Below are 26,599 nucleotides of genomic sequence, written 5' to 3'. Positions count from 1 at the left end.
ATTGACGTATTGCTAACTCTCAGGCCTTGCTCGCACGTTGTGATCAGGCCAACTGGGATGAAATGAAAGTACTGCTTCAGTATCTTCCAGAACACAAAAATGGGTTAAGAATAGTTAATGAAGGTCAGGCCATCACCAATAATTCAATAGGATGTGCCTTGGAAGCAGCTGATGCAGCCACAAGGGCATCAACACCAGTATTTTGCTCAGAAGACAGGCCTGGCTCAGGTGTTCAGATTTTAAACCAGAAGTTCAATGGGAAGTTTTGAATGTCTTTTCATAAGGAGCATTTATTTGGCCCTCAAGTGAACTCCACTTTAGACCAAATGAAAAAAAAAGACACTGATACCACAAAAGCATTGGGAGTTTTTCAAACTCCCACACCTCGCGGTTCCTTTCTACGAACAGGCTACAAGGGCAGATATAAATTCTTTGCCACAGATGACTCCACTTCCCAGCCAAAGCAGGGGCAATCCAGTTATACTAAAGGTTTTTACAGAGGCTCATTTAGATGCAATAATATTAAAGGAAGGTATAGGTACTTGAACACCTGGTGCAGCCTCCACCCCCAAACAGTGACTGCCCTATCCTTCGCCCCAATCACATAACACCTGTCGGGGGGAAGACTGCAGTCTTTTACCCGGTCTGGGAAACCATCAGACCAATGGATACTAGCCATTACCCAACATGGCTAGTGCCTGAAGCTCATTACCACACCACATCGCAATCACAGACTATCACAAGACCACTTAATTCTTCGCAAACAAGATGTCAAAGCCCTTCTTCTCAAAGGGGCTATAGAACCAGTTCCCCTTCATCAACAAGGCATAGGGGTGTATTCCTTGTACTTTTTTCACGTGAAAGAAGGATGGGTCACTGAGACCAATACTAGATCTCAGACCTCTCAACTACTATATCCTATCAGAACTCTTTCACATGGTCACTATACAAAATGTCATTCCACTTCTACAAATGAGTGACTTTATGGCCACTTTGGACCTAAAGGATGCTTACTTCCATATACCCATTCATCCTGCTCATCGCAAACCTCAGGTTTATCATAGCAGGAAAACACTACTAATTCAAATTTCTACCCAGTTCGGTGTCATTACTGCACCAAGGGTTTTTATAAAGTGCCTAGCAGTAGTAGCAGCACACTTGCTTCCACAAACCAATCATGTATTCCTGTACCACTACGATTGGTTAATCAAAGCCAACGCCTATCTACACTGTCAACAACACATTAACAATAGACCTCCTACAAAATTTGGGGGTGACATCAATGTCCCCAAGTCTCACCTTCAACCTCTTCAAATCCAACCATATTCAGGGGCAATCCGCAACACACAGTTTGGATTAGCCTACTCCAATCCACGAAGATACAAAACTTTCAGGCACTTCTACCTCAATTTCAGACAAACAGTTCACTCACAGTTGAAACTGTTATGCATCTACTAGGTATGATGGCACCTTGCATTGCCATAGTTCCCAACACAAGACTGATCATGTGCCCACTACATCAATCTCTTTCTCGTTAAGTGGTCTTGGTCACAGGGTCACCTCCACGATCTAATCTTGACAGACCGCCAAACTCACAGTTCTCTGCAATGGTGGAGCCCCAACAATTTACTGAAAGGGTGGCCTTTTCTCGACCCTGTTCACTATAACTATAGACGCTTCAGAGATTGGTTGGAGGTAACATCTCAAACCGCTCTCCAACCATATAGAACTGGGCTCTTCACCATCATATTCAATTGTTAGGAGAATATCTGCCAGGGACGAACAACCATCTTGCGGACTGCTCAGCAGGACACACCAACAAACTCACGAATGGGAACTCAACCCATAAGTCCTCTGTCCCTATTTTCAGAAGTGGAGGGCTCCTCACATAGACCTGTTTGCCACAAGAGAAAACGCAAAATACCCAAACTTTGCATCCAAGTTCCCACACCAACTATCCAAGTGCAGTGCACTATGGATGAGTTGGTCCAGGATATTTGCCTACACTTTTCCCCCTCATTTCATTTCTGGTTTAGAAACTCAGGCAAACATCTCAGATGATTCTAGTAGCTCCCACTTGGGCACGTCAGCCCTGGTTCACAACGCTCATGGATCTCTCAGTAGTCCCACACGAGAAGCTCTCCAACAGGCCGGACCTTCTCAATCAAAATCAAGGACAAATCAGTTACCCAGACCTCAAGATGTTCAATCTAGCATTTTGGCTCCTGAGGTCTTAGAGTTTGGTTATCTAAACTTTCCATCAGAATGCACCGCTATTCTTAAACAGGCACACAGCGCCACAACTAGAGCCTGTTATTCTGCAAAATTGAAGTGTTTTGTTTGCTATTGCCAACCTAAACACATTAATCCTATCAAAGCCACTGTGCAGGATGTTATTTGCTATTTACTTTTTTTTGCAAAAGTACAATTTGGCATACACTTCCATTCAATTACATCTTGCTGCAATAGCTGCCTATCTCCAAAATGGACAGCATGTATCCATCTTCACAATTCCTGTTATCAAAGCATTCATAGAAGGACTGAAATGAATCATTCCACCTTGTGTGATTCTAGCACCCTCCTGGAACCTAAATGTGCTTACTAGGCTCATGGGCCCTCCTTTTGATCCTTTACACATGCCCACTTCAATTTTTATCTGGAAAAGTGGCATATTTAGTTGCCATTACCTCACTCAGGTATGTTAGTGAGCTCCAGGCATTAACTTTAGAAGAACCATTCTTTCAAATAAATGAAGAAAAATCAGTAATTCAGACTAATCCAAAATTCATACCAAAGGTAGATTCTCGATTTCATCTCAGTCAATTAATTGAACTACCTATTTTGTACCCTAACCCTGATTCCTCAGCAGAAAGAGCTCTTCACACCTTAAATGTAAAAAGAGCACTCATGTTCTCTAGGAAACTAACTCTATATAAACTACAACAAAATGTGGTATAATGTGTATAGAGACCAAGTGACCCCAGAGGTAAGCAGAGGTCAAAGTTAGATAGAACCTTACTCTCTATTTGCGGTAGACTGGTCGAGCAGTAAGGCAGTATCAGAGGACAGTATTAAGCATTTGATGTACACACTCAGTCAGCAAATGAATTCACACACTTAAGAACTGAACTCTAGGCCGATTTTTTTTCTAAAGAATATACTGTTGTTTATTTTTAAAACCAAGCAAGCCTGACACAGGTAAGCATAAAATACTTTTCAGTAATAAGTTGCGAAATATAGAACAGTTTGAAAATGCAATAGAACGTGTACTTTGTTTGATTTACAGGGGATGCAGCTAGTTGCAAAACTTAGCAAATACAGTACTTTGGAATGAATAGGCATTTTCAGTAAATTTCAGGTAAGTTACTTTGTACGTTACTTTTCTAACTCCGTGCTGGATACCTATATTCAGCACTGGGACATTTCCTGTAATCAGGTAAGTAATTACGTTTTGGTTATTCGCATGATTTTTAAAGAATATCTTTAGATTTCAAAACGCCCCACAGTCGTTTTTTGGAAGAAAAACAGTGCATTGAAATGAATAGGCTTTTCCAGTAAATTAAAGGTAAATAACTTTGTACGTTACCATTTTACTCAGTGCTGGCTACCTGAATTGAGCACTGGGACATTTCCTGTAAACTGGTAAGTAATCCCGTTTTGGTTATTTGTGCGATTTTTAAAGAATATTTTTAGATTTCAAAACGCCACACTAACTTTTTGGAAGAAAATTGTCTATGTTATCCTATGGAGGAAAAACAGGTTATCGGTTCACAGGTAAGTAATCGACTGTGGGAGTTAAGGTTCTGGGGTTAGACTCTGGGGTCCCCCAGGGTTAGTGATGCACTGATGTTGCACAAGCAGCGGCACTAGGGCGGCCGGGTGCAGAGTGTTGAGGCCCAATGTTATCCATTGGGGGATAGGGGGCCTCTGGTTGGTGGCTGCTAGCAAGCAGACCACTGAGTTGTGGTAGCAAAGCTCTTAGGGTTAAGGTCAGGGCAAATGGGGAAACAGAGTAGCACAAAAGGTGCACCCACCCTCAGCGGCACTGGGGCAGCTAGGTGCAGAGTGCTGTTTCGACGTCAGGCGTCCTGTTGTTTTCTATGGAGAACCTCCGGTTTGCAGAAGCACTGCTGGCAGGGAGACGAAGGACTTCTGGGTGCGACCATCACTTGGAGAGGTAAGTTGGGAAGTTAAGGGTTAGTTAGGCACTGTCGGTTTGGGCACAAAAGGCCGTGGGGCGGCAGGTGCAGGGGTGCCTTTTGGGGTCAGATCTTCTTACCAGCTCCTAGTCGTAGTTAGGGGGGCCTTCTGGATTTAGGCTGCAGGTGTCGGCTGAAAGCTTGAGGCAGGCCAGGGGTCGCCGGATCTCGGGTCAGTATCGCTGGGGTGACCTCCTCGTGGTGTTTTTCCACTCTAGCTCGGACTGGGTTCGGCGAGCGCAGAGTGGGCTGGATTCGCTGACTCTCTGGCTGCTGCCAGAGGTTGCAGTTGAACAAATCCGGTGTTCACGGGAGAAGCAGTCTTTGGAAGTGAAGGCAGGCAGGTCCTCTGGGGTTTTTGAAGTTGCTGGCTGCAGGATACACCAGGATTTCACAGGAGCAGGTTCGAGGGGAGACAGGCCGGTAGGGCTGGGGCCAAGTCAGTGGGTGTCTTCCTCTTGTTAGCTGGCTGCACAGCTGTTCGGTCCTTCTTCTTTTTTTCTTCTTGTTGTCAGGCTGGATCTGAGGAAGCAAGGTTCAGGGTGCCCCCTAAATACTAGATTCAGGGGTGTTACAGGTAGGTACGGGTAGGGACCAAAAGATCCCTTCCCTGGGGTGGGTACACCCCCTATCGTGCCACCCCGAAGTGGGAGGGGGGCAGGAGCCTGTCCCTGGTTGGCTAGGTCCCCCATTCAAGATGGCCGGACTCAGAGTTGTGCTTCACTTCGCCTCCCTCACCTGAGGGGTGGAGTTGGCAGAGGTGGGCACACCTCTTTCCCTCACTTGTTTTTCCCACCAGCTCTGCCCAAAGTGGGGGGGGTAGAACCAGTGGGGACCAGTTGCTGAAAGCAGCAAATGGTCTGGGGAGGCTCACAAAGGCGGCATGCGTTTGAAGCTTCCACTTCGTGAACCCTGCCCATCCTGGGGGATGAGGCTTGGCACCTCGTCCCAGGATGTGCATTGTTTCATGACCCTGAGATCAGCGGGCTCTCGACCCAGGGGTCCAGAAACATGTCTGTTGGTGGCAGCCTAAGCAGCCCCTCAGTCAGCTCACTAGGAGTTGGTCAAGTTTCAGGGGGCATCTCTAAGATGCACTCTGTTGTGCATTTTACATTAAATTCCACACCATCATCAGTGTGGGTTTAATGTGCTGCGACGATTGATACCAAACTTCCCAACTTTCAGTGTAGACATTGTGGTGTTGTGAAGTTTGTAATGACAAACTCCCCAGCACCATATACTCTTAATGACAGCACTGCACTTACAGCGCCCAGGAATGGACTTGTTATTTGAACAAAACAAGGGAACCCAGGGCGCAATAAGCTAAGGACCTTGGGTAGGTACTTATTTTCACAAACAGTGGTCCTTAGACAAAAGAAAGAATGTTAAGGGAATAAATATAGACTAAATAGAAATATATTTTTATGAAATGTCCAGCCGGACAGTTTTATATCTTGATAAAAATAGTCACAGAGAAATAAGACACAGAGTGTGATGGACGTTGGACACCAGCCGATGTCCGACTAACACACTGGAGGGACACAAACAAGAGGAAAAAATAGTAGGCAAAATCAGGTCATCTGAATCTCATGAATCATAAACAGATAATCCACAATATACACATATGCATGAACAATGTATGTCAGCTATGCATTTAGTGCATTTCAGTCGAAAAATCTATTAGCATTTTTTATATCCTCAGGACAGTCCCTCTTTTGATTTAAGGTATTCTGTGTCACTTCTTGCTATGGAACATCAGGCACACTGATGCGAATATAACCTTGAACTCATTCTACAAGAGTCCAAGCAGTTACTGGTGCCATTGTCAGAAAGGTTCAAATCTCTGACTCTTATAGAGCAGCCATTGAGCGATCAGTCCCCACCTTTGCAAAAAGTAATTGCAGTGACTTAAACTTTAATATGGACACCTTAACTGATAATGCCTCTCTGTGCTATTTGTTTGCATGATTGGTTTCTCACCTTTTGCCTTAGTTCTCCTGGTTTGCACTAGGTTAGCTTAGAAGTAGGAACTAACAATTCCTTGTAATGTAGATGACCATATAACAAGATTGCATGGCCGATTGGGAAGGTAGTCCTAATCCTAGTTATGTTTCATTGTTATCTTCCTTTTGTTCAAACACTTTGTTGTTAGATTGAAATGTGTGTCCAAATCCCGTCCTTTTAAAAGGGTATGCTTGACTGCCATTGTTCTGAATTTTGCAACAATGATGCAACTGAAATTAGTAAGAGCGTGAGCTCAGAATTCTTCGAGGTAAAGATTAATCTGTATGTCCATCATTTACTCCTTTATTTTGTTTTTCTTTTTAGTTGGTCAGTTGGTATTTTGTGGTGTCAAAATGTATTTCTGGTTCACTTGAGGTAATTAAAAAACAGAGCGAATGCTGCCACATAGCTGAATATTTTCTTTACCAGATTGTTTAAAAAAAATTTTTTTATGTGTTTTGTAATCCGACACATAATTGTAGTTTTCATATAGTTGATTTCAAAGAACATACTCCGGATGGAGAACTAGGGTTACAAGTAGCTTTTCTGTTTTCATTAGCTCAAGTCACAAGACCTGTTGAATGCTGTTTTAGATACAATAGTTTATCTTAGTCGATTTTAGGACCAGCTTGTTTTCATGTGCTAGTGGGAAGGCAGACTTGTCAGATGATTGTGTAGGCAAGAGGGATTCTCTTTTAGCAGCAAGCAGTTGGGTCCCTACAGGAAATGCTTTTGCACTAATAATGTAGAAAATATCAGATGCTCCTACTTCAAGTTTCCTGGAAATACCAACCAAGTTTTATATGAGGCCTGTCTCTAAAATCACTATGGTTTTGGTTTTAGAGTGAGTTCCATAGGATTTCATTACTTTATGTGAAGGATTCACATGCCTGCTTTCTCAAAGAAAACCCCCGAAAAAAGTTTTTAAGTGAAAGATGTCTGGGATTCCAGTTGTTATCATTATGGTCTTGTTAAACCCACTGTGGTGGCCTAGATGTGTTTTTCAAAAATTAATTTGGGTCAAACCATTAGCTGACAGAAGTGCTAAGTTCTTATATATCCGACAGCATTTTCACATCACTTCATCTATTTTGCTCGAATCTGATTTTCTTAAAGGCTACATCTAGTATGAAAAATATCCACTTATAATTAAATGTGGCAAATAGTTCTCTATAGGATTTGTGTGCATGCCAGCAGACTTCTGTATTCACTTGCCTACATTTTACCCATTGGTTTCTTTTGCAGGGTCAGCCAGTAACTGTACAGGACGCGCTCAAGTTTACCATGGATGTGATTGGAGGAAAGTGAGTTGCAAGTATAAAGACTACCATTTCTGGTCAGAGTAATTAGCTGCACAAAACACTTATTACTTGGAGTAAACATATGTCAAAGCTGTTGCAACTCATTTTATTTGAGCTTGTACATTGTTCTGTTAAAAAGTTTATGGTCCAAACCTTATTTATCAGCCCCAGCAGACCTGGAGGTTCTTTAATCATATAAATGTATATTATGCAATGCGTGTCATCCTTATAGTAGTAGCTTAGTGGTCTTGTAATGCTAAGGATCACTCTCTTGCTGATGTGGCAGTCTGATGCCACAGTGGCACACTGACAGGAATTCTGTACACTGGTGTTTTGCCTGAAGTGTGTGTGTATGTCTGTGTATGTCCACTGTCTTTTCGAACTGGGACACATTTGGGGGACTGTTAGTGTTGCATTTGCTACTTCAGAACAAGAATCTGTGGGAAGCTGGCTCTGTATATACTATACCAAAATGAGATGTAGTGTGCACAGAGTCCAGTGGCACCCCAAAGGTAGGCAGAGGTAAAAGTAGATCGCACCTTACTCTCTATTTATGGTAATGTGGGCGAGCAGTAAGTCTTTATCAGAGGGTAGTGCTAAGCATTTGTTGTACACACTCAGTGAAGAAATTATGTCATACACTCAAAGACTGAACTCAGACCAATTTGTTTGTATCAAAAATATGATTTAGTTATTTTATTTCTATAACCAAGCCGAGCCTTGTGCAGGTAAGTAAAATAATATTTTGCAAAATCTTATGCAGTGTTTTACGGTTGACTGTAGGTTCAAAAGCAGTTGGTTGAATTACAGGTAAGTCAACAGTTCCAAATGACTTTTTAGTTACTTCACAGAATACTATCTACGTTACTTTTTAGATAACTTTTCAGATTACTTTTACTAATCAGGGTGATATGCCTAGAGATCACACTGAGACATTGCCTAGACAAAAGGTAAGTAAATACTCTTTTAGAATATATTGGTTTTCAGCGTTTCATACAAACCAACTCCACACTTAGAACAATTTTCAAGAAAAACAGTCAATGCAATCCTATGGGAGGAAATGAAGTCAACGGTTTGCAGGTAAGTACTTATTTGTGGGAGTTGGTATTCTGGGGTTAGAACCAGGGTTCCCCAGGAATAAGGATACACTCTTGAAACGCCCTCAGCGGCATTAGGGCGGCCGGGTGCAGAGTGCTGAGGCTCAATGTTATCCAAGCAGGCCACAAGGTTGTGGGAGCAAAGCTCCTGTTAGGCTCGGGGCAAAGGGGGATCCCAGTTAGCACCCAAAATACACCCACATCGGTGGCTGGGTGCAGGGTGCTGTTTTGGCGTCAGATGCCCTGTTGATTTCAGTGGGGATTCTCCGGTTGTAACAATGACTGTCGGCTTGGAGATGAAGATCTTCTGGGGGTGACCACTGGTTGAAGAGGTTAGTTGGGATGTCTAGGGATGCTGGGACACAGTCGGTTGGGCCACCCAAGGTAGTGGGATGTCTGGTGCAAGGGTGTTTTTAGGCATCAGGTTTCTCTTACCAGCTCTAGTCGCGGGGATCCTCCAGAAAGGGGCTGCAGGCTACAATTGGAGATTTGTGGCAGGTCAGAGATTACCAGATCTCAGGTCAGGATCGCCGGGGAGACTCCCTCGTGGTGTTTGGCCGCTGGGACTCAGGCCATGGGTGTCCGGTGCAGAGTGGTGCAGACTTGCGGATTTAGCCGGAGCCGGAGTCTGTGTGTGAGCAAATACAGTGCTCACGGGAGACAAAGTCTTGGTTCTGGAAGGTAGAGCAGGTCCTTGGGGTTCTTGAGCTGGGCTGCTGGCTGCAGGACACACCGGGATTTCGCTGGAGCAGGTTCGAGGCCGGTAGGGCTGGAGCCAAGTCAGTGGGTGTCCTCCTCTTCTTAGTTCAACACAGCTTCTTTGGTCCTTCTTTTTATCTTCTGCTGGTCGGTTCTTGTCTCGGGCGGCAAGGTTCAGGGTTGCCCCTAAATACTAGATTTAGGGGTGTTACAGGTAAGTTAAGGTTGGGACCAATAGGTCCCTTCCCCTATTATGCCACCCTCCAGTGGGAGGGGGTATATGCCTCTCTCTGGTTAGCTGGGTCCCCAACTGCAAGATGGCGGGACTGAGACTTGTGCTTCACCTCGCCTCTCCCACCTGTGGGGTAGGGTTGGCAAAGGTGGGCACACCTCCCTTCCTCATTTGGTTTCCTGCCCAAAGTGGGGGTCAGAACCGGTGGGAGCCGGTTGCTGGAAGCTGCAAAGGGTTGGGGTAGCTCACAAACGTGTAAAGCCTTTGAAGCTTCTCCTTTGTGAACTCTGCCCATCCTGGGGGAGGGGGCTTGGCACCTCTTCCCAGAGTGTGCATTGTTTCAGACCCCCGAGAGCAGGAGGCTCTTGACCCATGGGTCCAGAAACATGTCTGGTGGTGGCAGCTGGCGAGCAACCACTCAGCCAGGACACTAGAGTTAGGTCGTTTTTCAGGAAGCATCTCAAAGAGGCCCTCTGAGTGCATTTTTCATTAAATCCCACAGTGACATCATTGTGGGTTTAATGTGCTGAGAAGTTTGATACCAAACTTTTCAGTTTTCAGTAATGCCATTACGGTGCTTTGGAATTCATAATGACAAACTCCCAGTACCATATACTCTTAATGGCATTACTGTACTTACAATGTCTAAGAATTGGTTTAGACACTGTGGGCTTACAGGGCTCATGCACCAGTACCCTCACCACTGGTATTGTGCACCAAGCAAGAGGGGTGGTTGATTTATGCCAGGGCAGTGGGTTGTACGCATGGCACACAGGGATGTGTGCCATGTCGGTCTCTTCATTTTGTTCTGTACCAAAACACGCAGCCTGCAATGGAAGTGTGTGTGTAGAGGTACAGGGCCTCTTAGGGTGGCACAATTAGTGCTGCAGCCCTTAGAGGCCTTCCCTGACCACAGTGCCCTTGGTACCTGTGGTACCATTTACAAGGAACTGACATGTGGCCAAAGAGTGCCAATTGGGTTTTGTCTCAATGCAGTTTAGGGAAAGAACATAGGCCCTGGGTACCTTTTTGGCAGGAATCCAGGGCACATTCAGTCTAAGTACATCAGTAGTTAGGCAAAAAAGTGGGGGCAACCAGGCAAAAAGAGGGCACTTTCTTACAGAATCATATAAAGAGGCTAATGTATTTGCTATGGCATAGCAGCTCTTTCATCAAAAATTATTTAACCACCAGATAGGCCTCCTGCCATCTATTCTGGCGCAGTTTTAAATGGAAAATATTGGGATAATGGCAAACAAATTTAAATTATGCATCATATCTGCTGCTGGCATGGCGAAGTGATTGCATTCAATTGTATATTTTTTGTGAGGTGCCACATTTTAATTTCTAGTTTGTGGACTCTGAAGTCTTGATAACCAGAAAAAGCAAGTGAGAGATTTGTTCTCTTGTTTAGGAGCTGATATAAAGCAGGAATCTCCATACCAGTTTTCTATCTGCTTTAAAATGAGATTAGAAGTTTTAAATTTTTCAATATCTTGTGCATGAAAGACAACACCCAAGGGACTGTTGATGACGTCCCCCCACCAGAAAAACGCATTCAATATGTCCTCAACCTACGAGCCTTGTGGATGAAGAGCCTAAGTGAGGATTGAGTTTTGGGGCACTGGCCAACTTTACGCCACAAGAAGACCCAGGGTATGAATCTGGAGGTTTTGGGAAAGAACAGGACAGAGCACGTAATGATGAGCAACACTTGCATCCAAACACCATGGACTCTTGTAGCCATTTAAGCTTGATGGGGGTGTTGACGAGGGGGCTCCGTAGGTTTGCCAACTTGTGTTGCAGGATCCACCAGACAAGAGCATAAGTTACCTTCTCCTTCTTGCCTTTTTCTTTCTTGGGATTGGTGACGCACATAGGAATGGACTACTGCTTGACCAACTCCAGCATGGACGCGATCTTATGCACAGATAGTGCTGCCTTTAGCATGAATTTAGCCAGAGTTACAACCCATGGAGTGCTATATGTGAAACTAGAAAGAGTGAGAGTTTCTTATTAATAGAGGACTGAACTTCCCTCTTAGTGTTCATGATGGAGTGACAATAGGCTGTTGAGCAGGTGGGAGGCCTGGAGCAGATCTTACTCTTCATTGCAAATGCTCCTAAAACAAGCTACTAAAACAAGCTCCCATCCTCTTTGGGGCTTGTTTGAGTTCACAAACGCAACTAGAGTCATTGGCACAGAAGTGGCATCTTCTGGAGTGGGGTCACAACTTGAGCCCAAAAACCTAAGCGAGGCACTCAAGAAAACGGAGCTCATGTAGAGCTTTTCTGTTAAAGGCGTGATTTAGCAAAAAAACACATGAACTCTGAGATAACCTCCAACCATATTTGATGGCAGGTGCAGTAATGTTGATTTCTAGGTATAAGAATGATGGAGCTGGAGCAAATGAGCCCTGTGACACAAACCTTACAGAAGAGAGCAAGAGGTATTTTAAGAGAGCAGCGGAAGCAGCATTACAAAGATATCAGGTACTGTAAAATCTCTTGAGGTTGTAGGACTGGGGCTCTTGGATAACCCTTTGATGGACATACCACTGTTGCTGACTTTCAGCTCTAGTCACTCCCATGGCCTATGTTGTGGTGCTGTCAGATTTGGAGTTGCTTCTGCTGTGGCCGACTGCTCCCTGGAGGAAGGGCAAGGCCTGGGCACATTTTAGAAATGAGATAGGGCTGATCAGAGAATCGCAAAATGTAGAGCTGGGGCTTTTGGATAACCCTTTGATGCACATACCACTGTTGCTGACAGTCCGATCTGAACCTCTAGTCGCTCTCATGACCTATGTTTTGGGAGGAGGGAGGGTCAGATTTGGAGTTGCTCCTGCTGTGACTGACTGCTTCCTGAAGGAATGGTCACTTCAAACGGTAGCGGACCCCTAACACAGACTTCAAAAACTCTGACATTAAATCACATGTTGTGTCTGGTAATGGCTGATGCCCTGAAAATTGTCAACTGACAAGCAGCCAGTTGGGCTGTATGTCGAGGAGGAGGAGGCTCTCTAAAAGGCTTCTGCCTGTGACCAGGATTTGGGCTTAAGGTCTGCCAGTCTCCCAACTTGGTGAGGTAAATCCAAGAACATTTAGCCTGGAGCACCAACGCTAGTCTTCTTGCCAAGACCAGTGTGCCCTTGATGAAGAGGAGAGCTCATAGGGGAAAGCTGGGAAGCTAGCTGTTGGTGCATCGATTGAGCTGTCGTCCATGTGTGCAGTAAAGTCTGTGACCCCGTATGCCAGCGAAGGCGCTGTGAAGATTACATTATTGCTGTGCCAATTGGGCTGTAGTCTGTGTGTGGAGTAAAGTCTGCGGTCCCTATATGTTAGAGAGGGCCGCTGTGAAGATTGCATTAGTGCTGTGCCAATTAAGCAGTCCCCAGTGTGCAGAGTAAAGTCGGCAGTCCCGTATGCCTTAGAGGCCACAGTGAAGGCTGCAATATTACCTTGTCAGTCAGGCCATAGCCCCTGTGTGGAGTAAAGTCTGCAGCCATGTATGCCAGAGGGGGCCACCATAGGATGAGGGAAGTAGGGTGTCGGTCAGAGGTAATAGTGCAGGGTTAGGGAAGTGGTACAGTGAAGGTCAATCGACCTTAATCAAAACGATTTTTAATCCTGGCTTCTAAACAGAGCCAGACAAATAAATAATAAATGTCATAAATTATGATCAACCATGCTTCTAAAATTGCAGTAAAAATCACGCTCGGGGTAGAAGCTAGCAGGCGGACCGGTTGTCGACGTTTCGACCCCACAACAAGATAGAGTAGTAGGACCTTACAGGAGGGTCTTCCTCAGGACAGGGGAAGGGAGGGGGCAGACTTCCGTGAGTCACGAAATAACAAATGGGTCATGAGGCAAGGAAACCCAGTCAAACACGACTTCAGATGGTAATCACATCAATGTATGCATGGAGGTTAGACTGAAAAATCACTGTCCTCGTTACAACAACTTCATTGCAAAAGCGCCACCAGGGCACGGTCAGTAATCCGTGGTTCTGCGGGCTGGATTTCATCTGTCACCCGGGGGGGGGGGGTGTCTGGAAAGGCACCGTGAGAGGTGTCCTCTCACCGACACCCTCCTTCCCTCATCCTATGGGGCACCACTACTTTTTATGATGACAGCATGCATTGTGTGTACAATACACTGTGTTTTGGCACATTGTGATTAAATCACAATGTCCCTTCAAGTTGATCTCATTTGTTTTCTATTTTCTACACTAAGTAATGTCTATTGCATATTAACAGTGTTCTGGGACCCCTTCCCTTTGTACTCCCGAGAGCATAGGCTCTCACCCCTGGGGGTTAGAAACTCATATGTGGTGTCAGGCTAGTCAGGACTAGTCAGCCAGCACAGTAGTAGTTGGCAGGTTTTCAGGGGGCACCTCTAAGGCGCGCATCTGGATGCATCTATTAATAAATCCATCACTGAAATCAGTGTGGGTTTATTAATACAAGATGTTTTATACCAAACACCATATGTTTCAGTGAAACCCTCATTAGTTTTTACCAGTGTTCAGCACTTGTATTTAAAATGGCTTCCCTGTTCACTTGTGACATCTAGGAATTGACTTGGATATCACAGGGGCATATCTGCTTATGCAGGTATGTCCACACATAGTATAGCGCACCCTGCCTTAAGGTTGTAAGGCCTGCTGAAGGGGTGGCTTACCTATACTGCATGAAGGGTCTGCAGACATGGCACACGGATGTGTGCCATGTCGTGTTTTCACTTAAAAAAAATAACTTTCTTTATTAACATTTTCCATTAGATCAGCATTAATATAGTTGACAGTCTCGGACAAACGAATCAAGGTCTTAATGCTCTGCTTATACATTGGTAGTGACAGGTCGAATATCAAAACATAAAGCATAAACATACATTTCACAGTTTCCTCATCTCTCAGTTTACCCCATCCTCACCTCCCACTCCCTAATTGTCTATGGATTGGGTTATCAGTTGCGAATCCTGTATCTCGAGACCATAATACTGTATCCAGGGAGTCTAATTTTTCCAGAATTTTTGGGGCATCCCCGAGCCACATATATGTGATCTTTTCACCTGTCATGTACATGTCCATCCCCTTTTTCCATTCGTCCACTGTGGGCACCTGTGCCTTCACCCAGTTACATGCCAAATCTCTTTTGGCGACTACCAAGCCAAGATTGGTTAACAACAATTGTGGTTTCGAGAGGTCCTCTTCTGCACTTATGCCTAGTAGCACAAATTTGGGATCTCTAGGTATCTTTTGGCCTGTCACTGCCTCCAGTGTTTTCACTTTTGTTTGCACCAAGACACGCTGTCTGCAGGGACAGTCTGCATGAGTTAGGTGAGGGGTCCCTTAGGTTGGCATAATACATGCTGCAGCCCTTGGGGACCCTCTTTGGTACCGCTGCCTTAGGTACATGGGGTACCATTTACTACGGACCTACAGGGGTGCCAAAGGTTTTACCAATTGGAGGAACGATTGTACAGTTTAAGGGAATGAGATCTGGCACTGGGTACCTGCATAGCAGGAATCCACTGCACTTTCTCCCAAAATTGCATCAAAAAGTGGCAGTAACCATGCCAAAAAGGGGTACTTTACTGCAGTGTGTTGTTGAGGTGGTTATGTCTTTGCCATCTATTTAGCTTTATGTGTGTGTGTGTGTATGTCTCTTGCTGATTTTGGTCTCCATGGATTAGTGTGCAAGTTCTAGTGTGTATTTATAGAGACATGAGGTTTTTCATGGAAGAAAAGGCTAGAGAAGTAGTCCAGTTTTACAATTATTGATATATTGTTCCTGTTGCATCAATGTAGTTAAAAGCAGTTTGTTAACCAGTATTGAAATCATTAGATGGTGCTGTTGCCATGCTTTTATATTAGGAATATGATGAAAGTCATTGAGTGTCCCAAAATGTTCTTGTAATTAGTGGAGGCTGACAGACATTCGATGATGTCAGCTGAAAGCCCACAATGCCCACAACCTTACCACTATCTTTATATTCCTTTTTCCACCTTTGGGTCCGAATCATATTCATGGTGCAGATTGAAATCTCTCTTAATTGAAAATGACAGCTAAACTGAAAAGTAACTTTTTTGTTTTAAAAGATGTGTACAAACATTCAATGTCACCACTAGTCATAGAGACATACTGTGACAAGAGATGTATTGTTTTCATGCACTTATAGTAGTATCTTTGATTTTAGGTTTAATTCTGCCAAAAAGGACAATGATTTTATCTATCATGAAGCAGTTCCTGGACCGGATACTCTTCAGGCAGTAAAAGGTAACAGCCGCAGTGTAATGCAAAAATGTTTCACCCGATTGAGGGATTCTGCAACCTGAGAAATGTATTTATGTTGAAGAAACTATATTTTTCCCTAAATAGTTTTCAGTTGTGAAAGAAGGAGAAATCTGTGTTGATGCGTGAACACATCTGTGTTCTTTGACGAGAGCGTAATGGTGTTAGGATTACCTTTATCTAGTGGGCATAACTTGTAAATCATATTAGTCACAGTAATACTTTGTTTTAAAGTGTTGACATTTGTTTCACTTCTTTAAGATCCACCCACCTCTACCCAGGCAGGATGTATTTTCTCTTTTGAGCTGTTGCATTCAGTAGCCTTGCTCCATCGGTCGTTGGAATCTGACGCTTTTACTTCCACAGCCTGTTTTCCATTTATACAACACATCCCGTTATTCAGCCTGTGGGTTATATTCAGTGATAACATGAATATATGTTTGCCTTGCGTAACATAAAAGGTGTTTGGAATATAGCATGAGAATGCTCATCAGCATCCCCCATTTCACACCATATAAAAATATTGAATGTGATTGAGTGGTCTTTTACCACATAAAGCCATAACGTCAAATTTGTGTGCAATCGAATGCTGAAACCTTGCATGCTTTCTGTTGCCCCTCAAGCCATTGCTGAAATTCTAGCACTGTGATTTCAATCAATAAATCAGTAGATTTGTAGAGCGATTTTCGTCACCCCTGAGGGTATTCAGGCGCTGTCAGGGTCCAGTTGAATAGCCCGGTCTTCAGGGCGTTTTGGAACTGTGAAAGAGATGTAGAGGTCCGTTGCAGTTCTGGCCCCAATCCAATTAATATCCTGGCCAAACCGTCATTCTAGCCCAGCACAGCCGGCATATCCACGGGAAGCACCATGGAGACTGCCTGGGCCCAAAAAAACAGCTTTTTCCTACCTGGAGGCGTGAATTCCGCAGCAATGGACCCTGAGCTTGCGGCTCCAAAGATGGCGGCAGGGTGGACTGCCTGCGGAGGGGCTGCCGCGGCGAACACTGCTGCTAATGATCGACACCCTGCTCGGGACCTGCTGCTGAGCTGGTGCCTGCCGACCCCTGAGTGGTGGCCGAGGTGAACTGCTCCCCCCAGCCTGATCCCATAACCTTCCAGCCTGTGAAGACATACGGCCTTAAATCCTTCACTGTGCCCACTCCTGGGGATTGCGGCCCCAATTGAACTCTCTGCAGCCTACAGTCCCCTCCCGCAGCTGCCATCTACTGAGCCTGGTGTGATAATGTCCGCCCACTGAGACTGCTACTGCCGGGTGAACAGCGCGGCGGCGGTCATCCGCTCCGCGGAGCTGACACTGTGGGGGGGCTCCGCCTAGCAACAGAGCCTGCTGGATTCCAGCCACATTGCGGTAACCACCTGGCCCGACCCTCGAGTTGAAAGGCCCCTTCCTACGACCCGCCGACTCGCACGTGCACACAACTGGGCCTCCCTGGTTTGGCAGCTCTGCGCACCTGCACTCCTTGTAAGGAGGTGTAACCCAGAGGTGACGAGCTTCATTGGGACCTGCTTAGGCACTGGGAGCTTCAGAGGTGACGGGGCGCCCACGCCTTTGGGGAGTGCAACCTATACACGGCGTCTGCCACCTGCGGCCGCTAAACTGTCACCGGGGGCCTGGAGGGGCGAACATGCTGGGTGGCAGCCCACGGTGCAGGGCGTGAGGAGCCAGATGTACCCACCAGCTGGACAGACAAGACGCGCACAAGAAGCCACCTATCCTGTGTCCACAGAAGCGCACCAAGAGTAGAAGACACGGATCCCCCGACACCCCACTAAATCGCAGATCCTCCAGCCTGACCACGATGGGGAAGCTGGATAACAGGCAGCCGAAGCTTACCTTTGATACCAGGAAGACTCCCCGATCCCAGACGGAACCAGGCGATGAGCAGGCTGAAACTGCGACCACATCAACGGCGGACTTAAAGGAACTGCTGCTTGCGATGCAGTCAAGTCTGACTTCCATCGAATCCAAAATGGACTCAATCTCAGCCAGAATGGATGGCCTCACGCATAGGGTGGAAAAACACGATGACCGATTGACTGAAGCGGAGAGGCAGATATCAGACCTGGAGGACATGACCACAGCCACAAATAATCATACACTTTGAAATGGATAAAGTGCTGAGGGTGATAGCCGCCAAGAACGAGGAGCTGGAATCGCGCTCAAGGAGAAACAACCTCCGTATTTTGGGGATACCGGAGTCTACTGCAACTGGGAAAATGGAGACCTACGTGAAACGATTACTTATAACACTGTTTGGCAGAGATGAATTCTTCGTGGTCGAAAGGGCACATCGTTCGCTGGCAAGTCGTCCTCCCCCCTGGTACTCCCCCTCGTCCTATAATAGCTAAAATACTAAACTATCGCAATAGAGACACTGTTCTCCGCTTATCCAGAGAGAAAGGATGCCTCAATCATGATGAGTCAGAGATCTCCATATATACGGACTTTACCATGGCTGTACAGGAGCAGAGGTGTAAATTTCTTCCGGATAAAAGGAAACTTCAGCAACTCGGCATCCCCTATGCTATGCTTTTCCCGGCCCGCTTGAAGATCACAGCCCAAGGGAAGCAGCACTTCTTTACAAATCCGCAACATGCTCAGGACTTCATCAAGACCTTACCCAAACCATCTGGAGGGCACCTCTCTCCTTTGAGACAGGAGGAAGAGAACAGAGGTGCATCGGACATTGAATAACCGACCTTACTGTAACACGCTGATAGATCCCTCTTTCGACTGGACACGCCCACTTGACAGATTATCAGGCTCCTAACTGAAATGGCGAAGGCCACACGCAAGCTGAAGACGATGGACTTGACTCCCCTGCTGCAAAGATACAAACCTTATCACCGTAGGAGCCCATACCATGAAGCTTAGACATGCAATCCTCGGGCCAGGTACGAGTCGGCGGATCCCGAGCCTGGCCTGGCCTGCTTGCACTGACCCCTGCACTGTGAACCTTCTAGCTCAGGCCTGCTTAGGCCTTTGAACCCTACTATTTAAACTGCCTAAATGGACCGAAGATTCTAAGCCCGAACGCCCTCACCACTGCGAGGAGTACCTGGTTTGCCCTCTGGCCGCCACCCACCAGGTGAACCCTCTCACATGACTTTGTACAACGTGGTTGCAAAGTTTTCTTACTGTCCCCGGTTGGGACTGGGATTTATGGGATTGTCGGGGTGGGGGGGTTGCACAGCACCGCAGGTTAGGGTTGCTGTTGTGGGAGGAGGGAGGGATCAGGGATTGATTTCTATATTACTTTCTTTTGTTCTGGCTTTTTACACAATTCCACTGCTGGTTGTATCTCCATATAGCTACACACAATATGGCTTATCACGATCTTTTCTACTACGAATATGACAGATCCCCATCCCACAACGCTCAAATATAACTTTCTAACATGGAATGTGCGTGGCTTAGGAGACCCCCAGAAACATCGTCATATCCTTGCTTATTTATGGCCCCTCTGGCGGAGGTGGTGCAGGCATTCGGGCTAGAGTTAGTGTCTTACGCTGATGACACCCAACTGCTGATCTCCCTATCCCAGGCCCCGTCGGCCGAGGCCTCTAACTTTAAGGCATGCATGCAGGAGCTGGCCTCCTGGATGGACAAGAACTGCCTGAAGTTAAATGGAGGCAAGACTGAGGTGCTGGTGGTAGGTGGGGACAGATCTAGTTGGACGACTGACTGGTGGCCACAGTGCCTCGGCCCTACCCCAACTCCATACAAGGAGGCTAAAAATCTAGGGGTATGGGTGGACCCTGCCCTCTCCTATGAAGGTCATATTCGGCGCTTAGTGGGGAAATGTTTTGGTGTTCTAAAAATCTTAAACAAAACATTGGATCTGCTCCCTCTGGAAGCTAGAAAGACGATGACCCAGGCTCTAATTACGTCCCGGTTAGACTACGGGAATGTTTTATACCTGGGAGTTTCGGAAAAAAATCTTGGGCGCCTACAAGTCCTGCAAAATGCGGCTGCTCGACTGGTTTTGAGACTACCCAGAAGGGCGGCATCTAGGCAGGCCCTCGTAGCCCTTCACTGGCTACCCGTCAAGAAGAGGATCCTGTTTAAATCCCTCCTTATCTGCCATTGTGTTCTCTGGCATAAGGCTCCTACTTATCTGGGAGATCTGGTTACCAGATATGCACCAGGCAGAACTTTGAGATGTTAGGGACGGGGCAGCTTGAAATCCCTAGGATTAAGAAAGCTAGGAAGGGCGGTCGGTCATTCAGATTCCTGGCCCCGCAAAACTGGAATAACCTCCCTGTAGGCCTCAGGCTAGAACGGTCGGAGACTAGGTTTAGGAGTCTTCTTAAAACCTATCTGTTCACAAACTAGCGACGCCTACAGGTGGATGTCTTTTCCTGCTACTGTTTGGTCTCTCTCCACTAGCGTGGGGACACACCGGGTAGGCGTAACAATGCGCTCTATAAACTCCCTTATTATTATTATTATTATTTTATTATATTTGGATCGCCACAGCATCCACTGCGCCATGCTACAGGAAACACAGCGGGCTGCTCACATGGGCTTCTCCTGTTACTCCTCATATGCCTGAGGCACTTCTATGTTGGTAAAGCACACACTCCCATAGGATCCTATGCAGACCCACAAGGGAGGTATAACATCATGTTGGGCAGGTTAATAGGGCAATCCATTACCATGGTGTCATGTATTGGCCCAAATTCGGACGACCCAAAGTTTTTCCGGGTGTTGTGGGGAAAGGTAAAAGATGTAGACACTACACACCTGATATGGGGGGAGACTTTAATGTCATACTCAACCCTGGCCTAGATAGGTCACACCCACAATCACACCACTGCACAGCTGCGCAGCGAGCCCTCAGGGACATAGTGGAGGAACATGGCCTTGCAGACCCCTGGAGGACTCGCCACCCATTGACGCGACAGGGCTCTTGCCACTCCTCCGTTCACGCCTCCTTGTCGCACGTAGATTACTGGCTGGTCGACAGGGGATTGGCAACTTGGGCGTCACGCACCACTTATTTACCATGCACATATTCGGACCATTCTCCAGTATTGCTGACTCTCACACCGCCGCAGGAGGAGCCTCTATATTTAGTATGGTGCCTCAATCCGCAGTCACTACTGAACCCTGTTTTTAAGGATGAAATAGAACAAGAAATATCGGACTTCTTCCTTCGCAACATTGGCTCCGTCCCTCTATACTCTACCATATGGGAGGATTTTAAGGTCACCATACGGGGCATCTGCCTAGCGAAAAGTGGCTGGATACTGAAAGACATAAGAAACACACTCCACAAATTCGAGGCAGAACTCAAGCAAACTGAGTCTGATCTCCAGTCCGCGCTTTCTCCCACATTACAGGCACACCTACGAGCGCTACTTACCGAATATCAAGAAACTGCTGAACGCGAGTGTAAATTCAGGGGAAAATATCACAAAGCTCGGCAGTATGGTGAAGGCGAGAGACCGGGTAGAGCGCTGGCCTCTTCTGGCCGCCCTCCACGTTTCACCAACACAGTATTAGAAATTGAAGATGAGGATGGACTGATACACGGAAACTCCTCGGAAATTTTAGCCGCATTTAACATTTTTTATAAAGGTCTATACTCCATCAATTTACATTTACATTTAACCACCGCCACACTCCAGTAGATTTTGAATCATTCTTTGAGGACACTGCCATAGCTTGGTTAGGAAATGGCCAAAGAGAATTCCTACTAGCCCACCATGAGGATGATGAGATCTTCTCAGCCATCATGCAATAGCAATCTGGCAAGGCTCCGGGGCCTGACGGCCTACCAGGTGAATTCTATAAATTGTATAAACATTTATTATGCACGTGCTGAGGCACGTGTTCGAGGAGGCCCGTGAGACCGACATTCTGCCCAGAACAATGCGGGAAGCTCTCATTATATCGTTGCCTAAGCTAGGTAAATCAACCACGCAACTTGACTCGTACAAACCCCTCTCACTCATAAATGTAGATGCCAAAATTCTCACCAAACTAATTGCTAACCGCATCAGCCCCCATATGCCCAGTGCTGGTCCTCCTGGACCAATCAGGATTTATCCCGACTAGGAGCACAGCCCACAACTTGAGAACACTATTCGCTTTACTTCACGACATTGACCCCGAGGAAAACGCGGCTGCCATATTCCTTGATGCCACCAAGGCATTCGGTTCCCTGGATTGGGATTATCTTTCCTTTATCTTGTTACGCTTAGGCTTCCTTGCCCCCCCCCCCCCAACCCCATTTCTGGCCTGGATTAACCTATTATACACTGGTCTTCACGCCTCCGTAATGATAAATGGTCTGCGCTCTTTCTCCTTGCCCCTGGCGAGTGGCACCAGGCAGGGATCTCCCCTTTCCCCTCTCCTATTTGCATTGGCTATCGAACCTCTCACTGCTAAAATTAGACAACACCATCGGGACCATGCCATCATCTACCCTGAGCGGCAGATTCTCATATCCTTATATGTAGACGATATCACTTTATAGTTGCGACAGCCTGACATCAGCTTGAATCCCATGCCGCGCTTATTTATTCTGTTTGGGCAACTATCGGGGGTTAACATCAACTGGTCCAAATCCCAGATTTATCCTCTTACTGAATCCACCACAAGGTTTACCCCTGATTTCCCCTTAAATTGTGTGATGACACTCTCACTTATTTGGGTATCACTGTGTCACTGTGTCTCGCTCCACGATGAACTCATGACAGCCAACTACGGACGCGCTTTAGACTCCATCACCGATAAAATCACAAGTTGGATAGCGCTACCCCTATCCATGGCTGGCAGAGCATCATTAATCAAAATGGTCACTCTACCCAAACTCCTGTACTTATTTGTCAGCATCCCATATGCCCCCAGCCGTCACTTTTTCTCTGCCATGAAGACTCAACTAATATGACTAATATGGGGAGGGAAACAAGCCAACTCAGATGGGACACACTTATGCGCCCTTTTAATGCGGGTGGGTTCTCGGTGCCAGACATCGAATTATATTTCAGCTGTGCACAGGCACACTATGCTACGTACTGGATGAAGCCCCCCCCACATGCCTCACCTGGCGATTGAAAACGGCTACATGCACCCCATTCCTAGCACCGCCTATCTCAGTGTCGCCGCGGTCTCCAGACATATTGCATCTACTACCGTTCAATGTACCGTCGGTGCATGGCACGACCTAGCCAAATTAACCAACTGCACATCACTATACTCTCCTCTCCTTCCCCATTTACGGGCGACAGGACCTCCCAGTCACGCAGGAGGACGGATGTAGACCGCTCCTCCACAAACTCTCCATACAAACCTGGGGACACCTATATACTGATGGGAAGTTCAGCACCAGCGACAAATTTTAAAATGTCGACCCTACTCCCTTAGACCGCTTCTATTACATCAGACTCCGACAAGACTTGAAAGCTGCTACACCCACTTTTCCCCTGGAACCCTTAGTGATGCCCCGTTACATATACTGCTGCAACAAGATGCCCCTGCACATGTTCTATCGAAACTGTACCACACCGTCCAAATCAATAGAGAATACGACCCACCAACGGCCCAGGGCAAGTGGGAGGAAGAACTTGGTCACCCCATAACCGACGAACAGTGGACATATTGTTGTGCACAAACAGGACAGTCCGCTAGCAGCAGATTCAGGATAATACATTACAAATACCTGCACCGTTTATATTACACACCAGCACAACTGTACAGGTTGAAACTACGGGGCAACGATCGCTGCGACCGCTGTGGTAGGGAGACAGGCTGACTCTAGGCATCTAGCCTGGGATTGTCCACGTATACAACGCTACTGGGTGGAGGTACTTGCTGCACTAGATTTCATGACTGGCCTACATGTCCCTACAGACCCACTTTCTGCCCTGTTGGGCTACACTGAACCCATTGCCGCAAAAATGCGGAAGTACAGCTCCATAGCACTACTACTCGCCAAGAGGAAAATTGCCTGTCGGTGGAGAAGAGGGAGAGCGCCGAAATTTAAGGACTGGCTCCAGGACCTAACATATTGCCAGGAGCAGTTACACATTTATGCAGAGCTCCAACCCCCCTCATCACGCCCAAGGGATATCTAGGGCCCGTAGCAAACGTATTTATTGAAACATGCCACAGACAATAACGCGGAAACCTCATCAGAAATATCACCCGCCCCCTGACAGTGCTCCCCAGCAGAGCACACACCCATCGCGCACTGGACAACTCGGGACGATATGTGTCATCGCCACATTATTTATAGGCCGAAACACCCCTTTATCATGGTCATACTTCTTTAGTGTACAACACATAAGTGGAATTGTTTATTTTTTTTCCAGATGCCTCCGTTGTTTGCTAATGTTCTTGTTATTATATGTATGCAATGATAATCCTGCCTTCATAGCCAAACACTCCTGCTAACGCGGTCGGCCCGACGGGGTTGTAGGCGGCTTGCTGTGTATTCCCCTGCCCTCATAGTACACCCTTCTTACACATTCCCAATGTCGCTATGCCGGTCAATATTCGGTTGTAGGCAGTAAGCGTAGATGTAAACCTAATGTTGATCTTCAATAAAGTTTTTTTTTAAATTAACAAAAAAAAAAAGATAGCTTGTTCTATGTCTTTGTTGCTAGGTAGGAGAAGGAGCAACCTTTTGTGTCTGCTACGTCGTATGTGGGGGTGAGGGTTATAGAAAGGGATGTGGAGCAGAGGTGTCTGGTGGGCTAATGGAAGTTCAGGCAGTGATTCAAGTAGGCAGGTCTGCAGTTGTGCAGGGCCTTGTATGCGTGGGTCAGGAGCTTGAACTGGCATATTTTTTGTACTGGGAGCCAGTGAAGTTCCCTGACATAGAGAGTGATATGGGTTTGTCTGAATGTTCTGTATTCTGAGGTGAGCTATGATCCTTGCGTAGAGAGCATTGGTGTTGTCCATTCAACTGAAGAGGAGGGCCTGTGTGAAGCTGTGCCTTGAGCTTTGGGGTATCCATTTGAATATCTTGCGAAGCATGAAGAGGATGAACAAACAGAAGGTGGAGATCAAGTTGACCAGTGTCGTTATGGTTAGCTTGTCCAGAAAGATGCCTAGGTTCCTAGTGTGGTCAGTGGGGGTAGGGGGAGGTCCAACTTTTGAGGGCCACCAGGATGAATCCCTCAGGGAGCTTTCGTTTCTGAAAATCTGTACCTCTATCTTGTCCGAGTGGAGGTTCAGGCAGTTGTCCTTCATGCCGTTGGCTTTGTCTGTCATTCAGTTGTGGAAGTTGGTCTTGATCTTGGTGGTTTCTTCGGAGAGTGAGAGCATTAAGTGTGTCTCATCAGCTTAGGATACGATGTGGAGTCTGTGTGTTTTGGCGATGCTGGCCAGAGGTGTCATATAACTTTAAAAGTAGGTGGGGCTGAGCGAGGATCCTTGGTGAACTCCACAGATGATTTCCTTGGGTTCGGAGGTGAAGGTTTGGAATGTTTGGATTGGAAGATTTGAAAGATTGCTCTGTATTAGACCTACCATCCTTAGGATGGAATTCCTCCAAACGTTTTGCCTGCTTACCTCCACTTTTTTCCAAATTTTTATGTTGGCCTTAGAACTCTGAGCGCTTTACCACTGCTAACCAGTGCTAAAGTGCATGTGCTTCTCCCCTAAACATGGTGGCATTGGTGTATACTTGACATATTTAGTTTACTGATAAGTCCCTTGTGAAGTGGTATACCATATACCCACGGCCTGTAATGCAAATGCTACTAGTGGGCCTGCAAAACTGATTGTGCCACCCACACAAGTAGCCTTTCAGATCTGTCTCAAGGCCTCTGTGTGCAGGTTTCTGCCCCTTCGACTTGGCATTAAAAACAGTTGCCAAGCCTTAACTCCCCTTTCATTACACATAAGCCACCCCTAAGGTAGGCCCGAGGTAGCCCTAAGGGCAGGGTACTGTGTTACAAAAAGGTATGACATGTACTGTTAAGTTTTACATGTCCTGGTTGTGACAAACAGCTACATTTGTTTTTCACTACTGTGAATTGAGAATTCCTTAAAAGCCTTTCAAGCTCCAATTCCCGATTAGAAACTAGTAGCTACATTATGTTTCATATCTTTGAAATGTTAAAGATAAATCCTCTTTGCTGGTGAAGCTGGATTTAACATTAATGTTTTATACATCCCACTTTTAGAAAGTGGACATTTCTTTGCTATTACTGCGCTCTGCCCTGCAGCCTGTCTCCAATGCATGTCTGGGATTGGTGAGAGCTACACTTTGTGCATTCCCTCTAGACCGCCTCAAAGACAGGAAGGGTTAGTGTGACAGAGAGCTCATCTGCATTCATCTACATTATGATAGCTCTTCTGGGTTGGAAGTGGGAGCTGACACACCTGTATAGGCAGTGTTGTGTGTCCCATGCAAAGGGCTGATTACTCCCTACTAGTACCCTGGCCGACGAGACTGGGATGAAAGAGTACCTGTGCACTACTTCAAAGCTCTTCTTTGAAGTTACCCCCACTGCCTGAGTCCTGTAGCCAGCCAGCCCACCATCATGTCGGCCTGAACTTTGGATTTACTCTGGTCTAGCACGATCTCAAGTAACCCCTTAGCGCTATTGGCTTCCAAGACCTATTTTTGGTTTATTCTTTAAAAATTCACAACTCCGGTTCTACTTATTGAATTTTTGTAGATTTGGTTTTGTTTTACTCTTAAAATGATTCAGTATTTTTCATTGTGTTACTGTGTGTGTGTTGCAGAAATACTTTATACATTGCCTCTTTAGATAAGCCTGACTCCTCTGCAG

At 46.2% G+C, this 26,599-nt stretch overlaps 1 protein-coding gene across 1 annotated transcript in view; it reads left to right on the top strand.

The window, feature by feature from the left end:
• The window catches only part of PTPN23 (protein tyrosine phosphatase non-receptor type 23), a 663,560-nt gene that overhangs the window by 231,344 nt on the left and 405,617 nt on the right, over positions 1–26,599 (top strand). Inside the window, exons 11-12 of the mRNA XM_078662553.1 lie at positions 7,449–7,507; positions 15,730–15,809. Coding sequence (XP_078518679.1) covers positions 7,449–7,507; positions 15,730–15,809 — 139 coding nt within the window. The remainder of the gene's footprint in view (positions 1–7,448; positions 7,508–15,729; positions 15,810–26,599) is intronic.

The sequence above is a fragment of the Lissotriton helveticus genome, chromosome 10 (assembly GCF_964261635.1).
Source record: "Lissotriton helveticus chromosome 10, aLisHel1.1, whole genome shotgun sequence".
In the NCBI taxonomy this organism is placed as follows: domain Eukaryota; kingdom Metazoa; phylum Chordata; class Amphibia; order Caudata; family Salamandridae; genus Lissotriton; species Lissotriton helveticus.
This window is presented reverse-complemented; position numbering and strand designations above follow the sequence as displayed.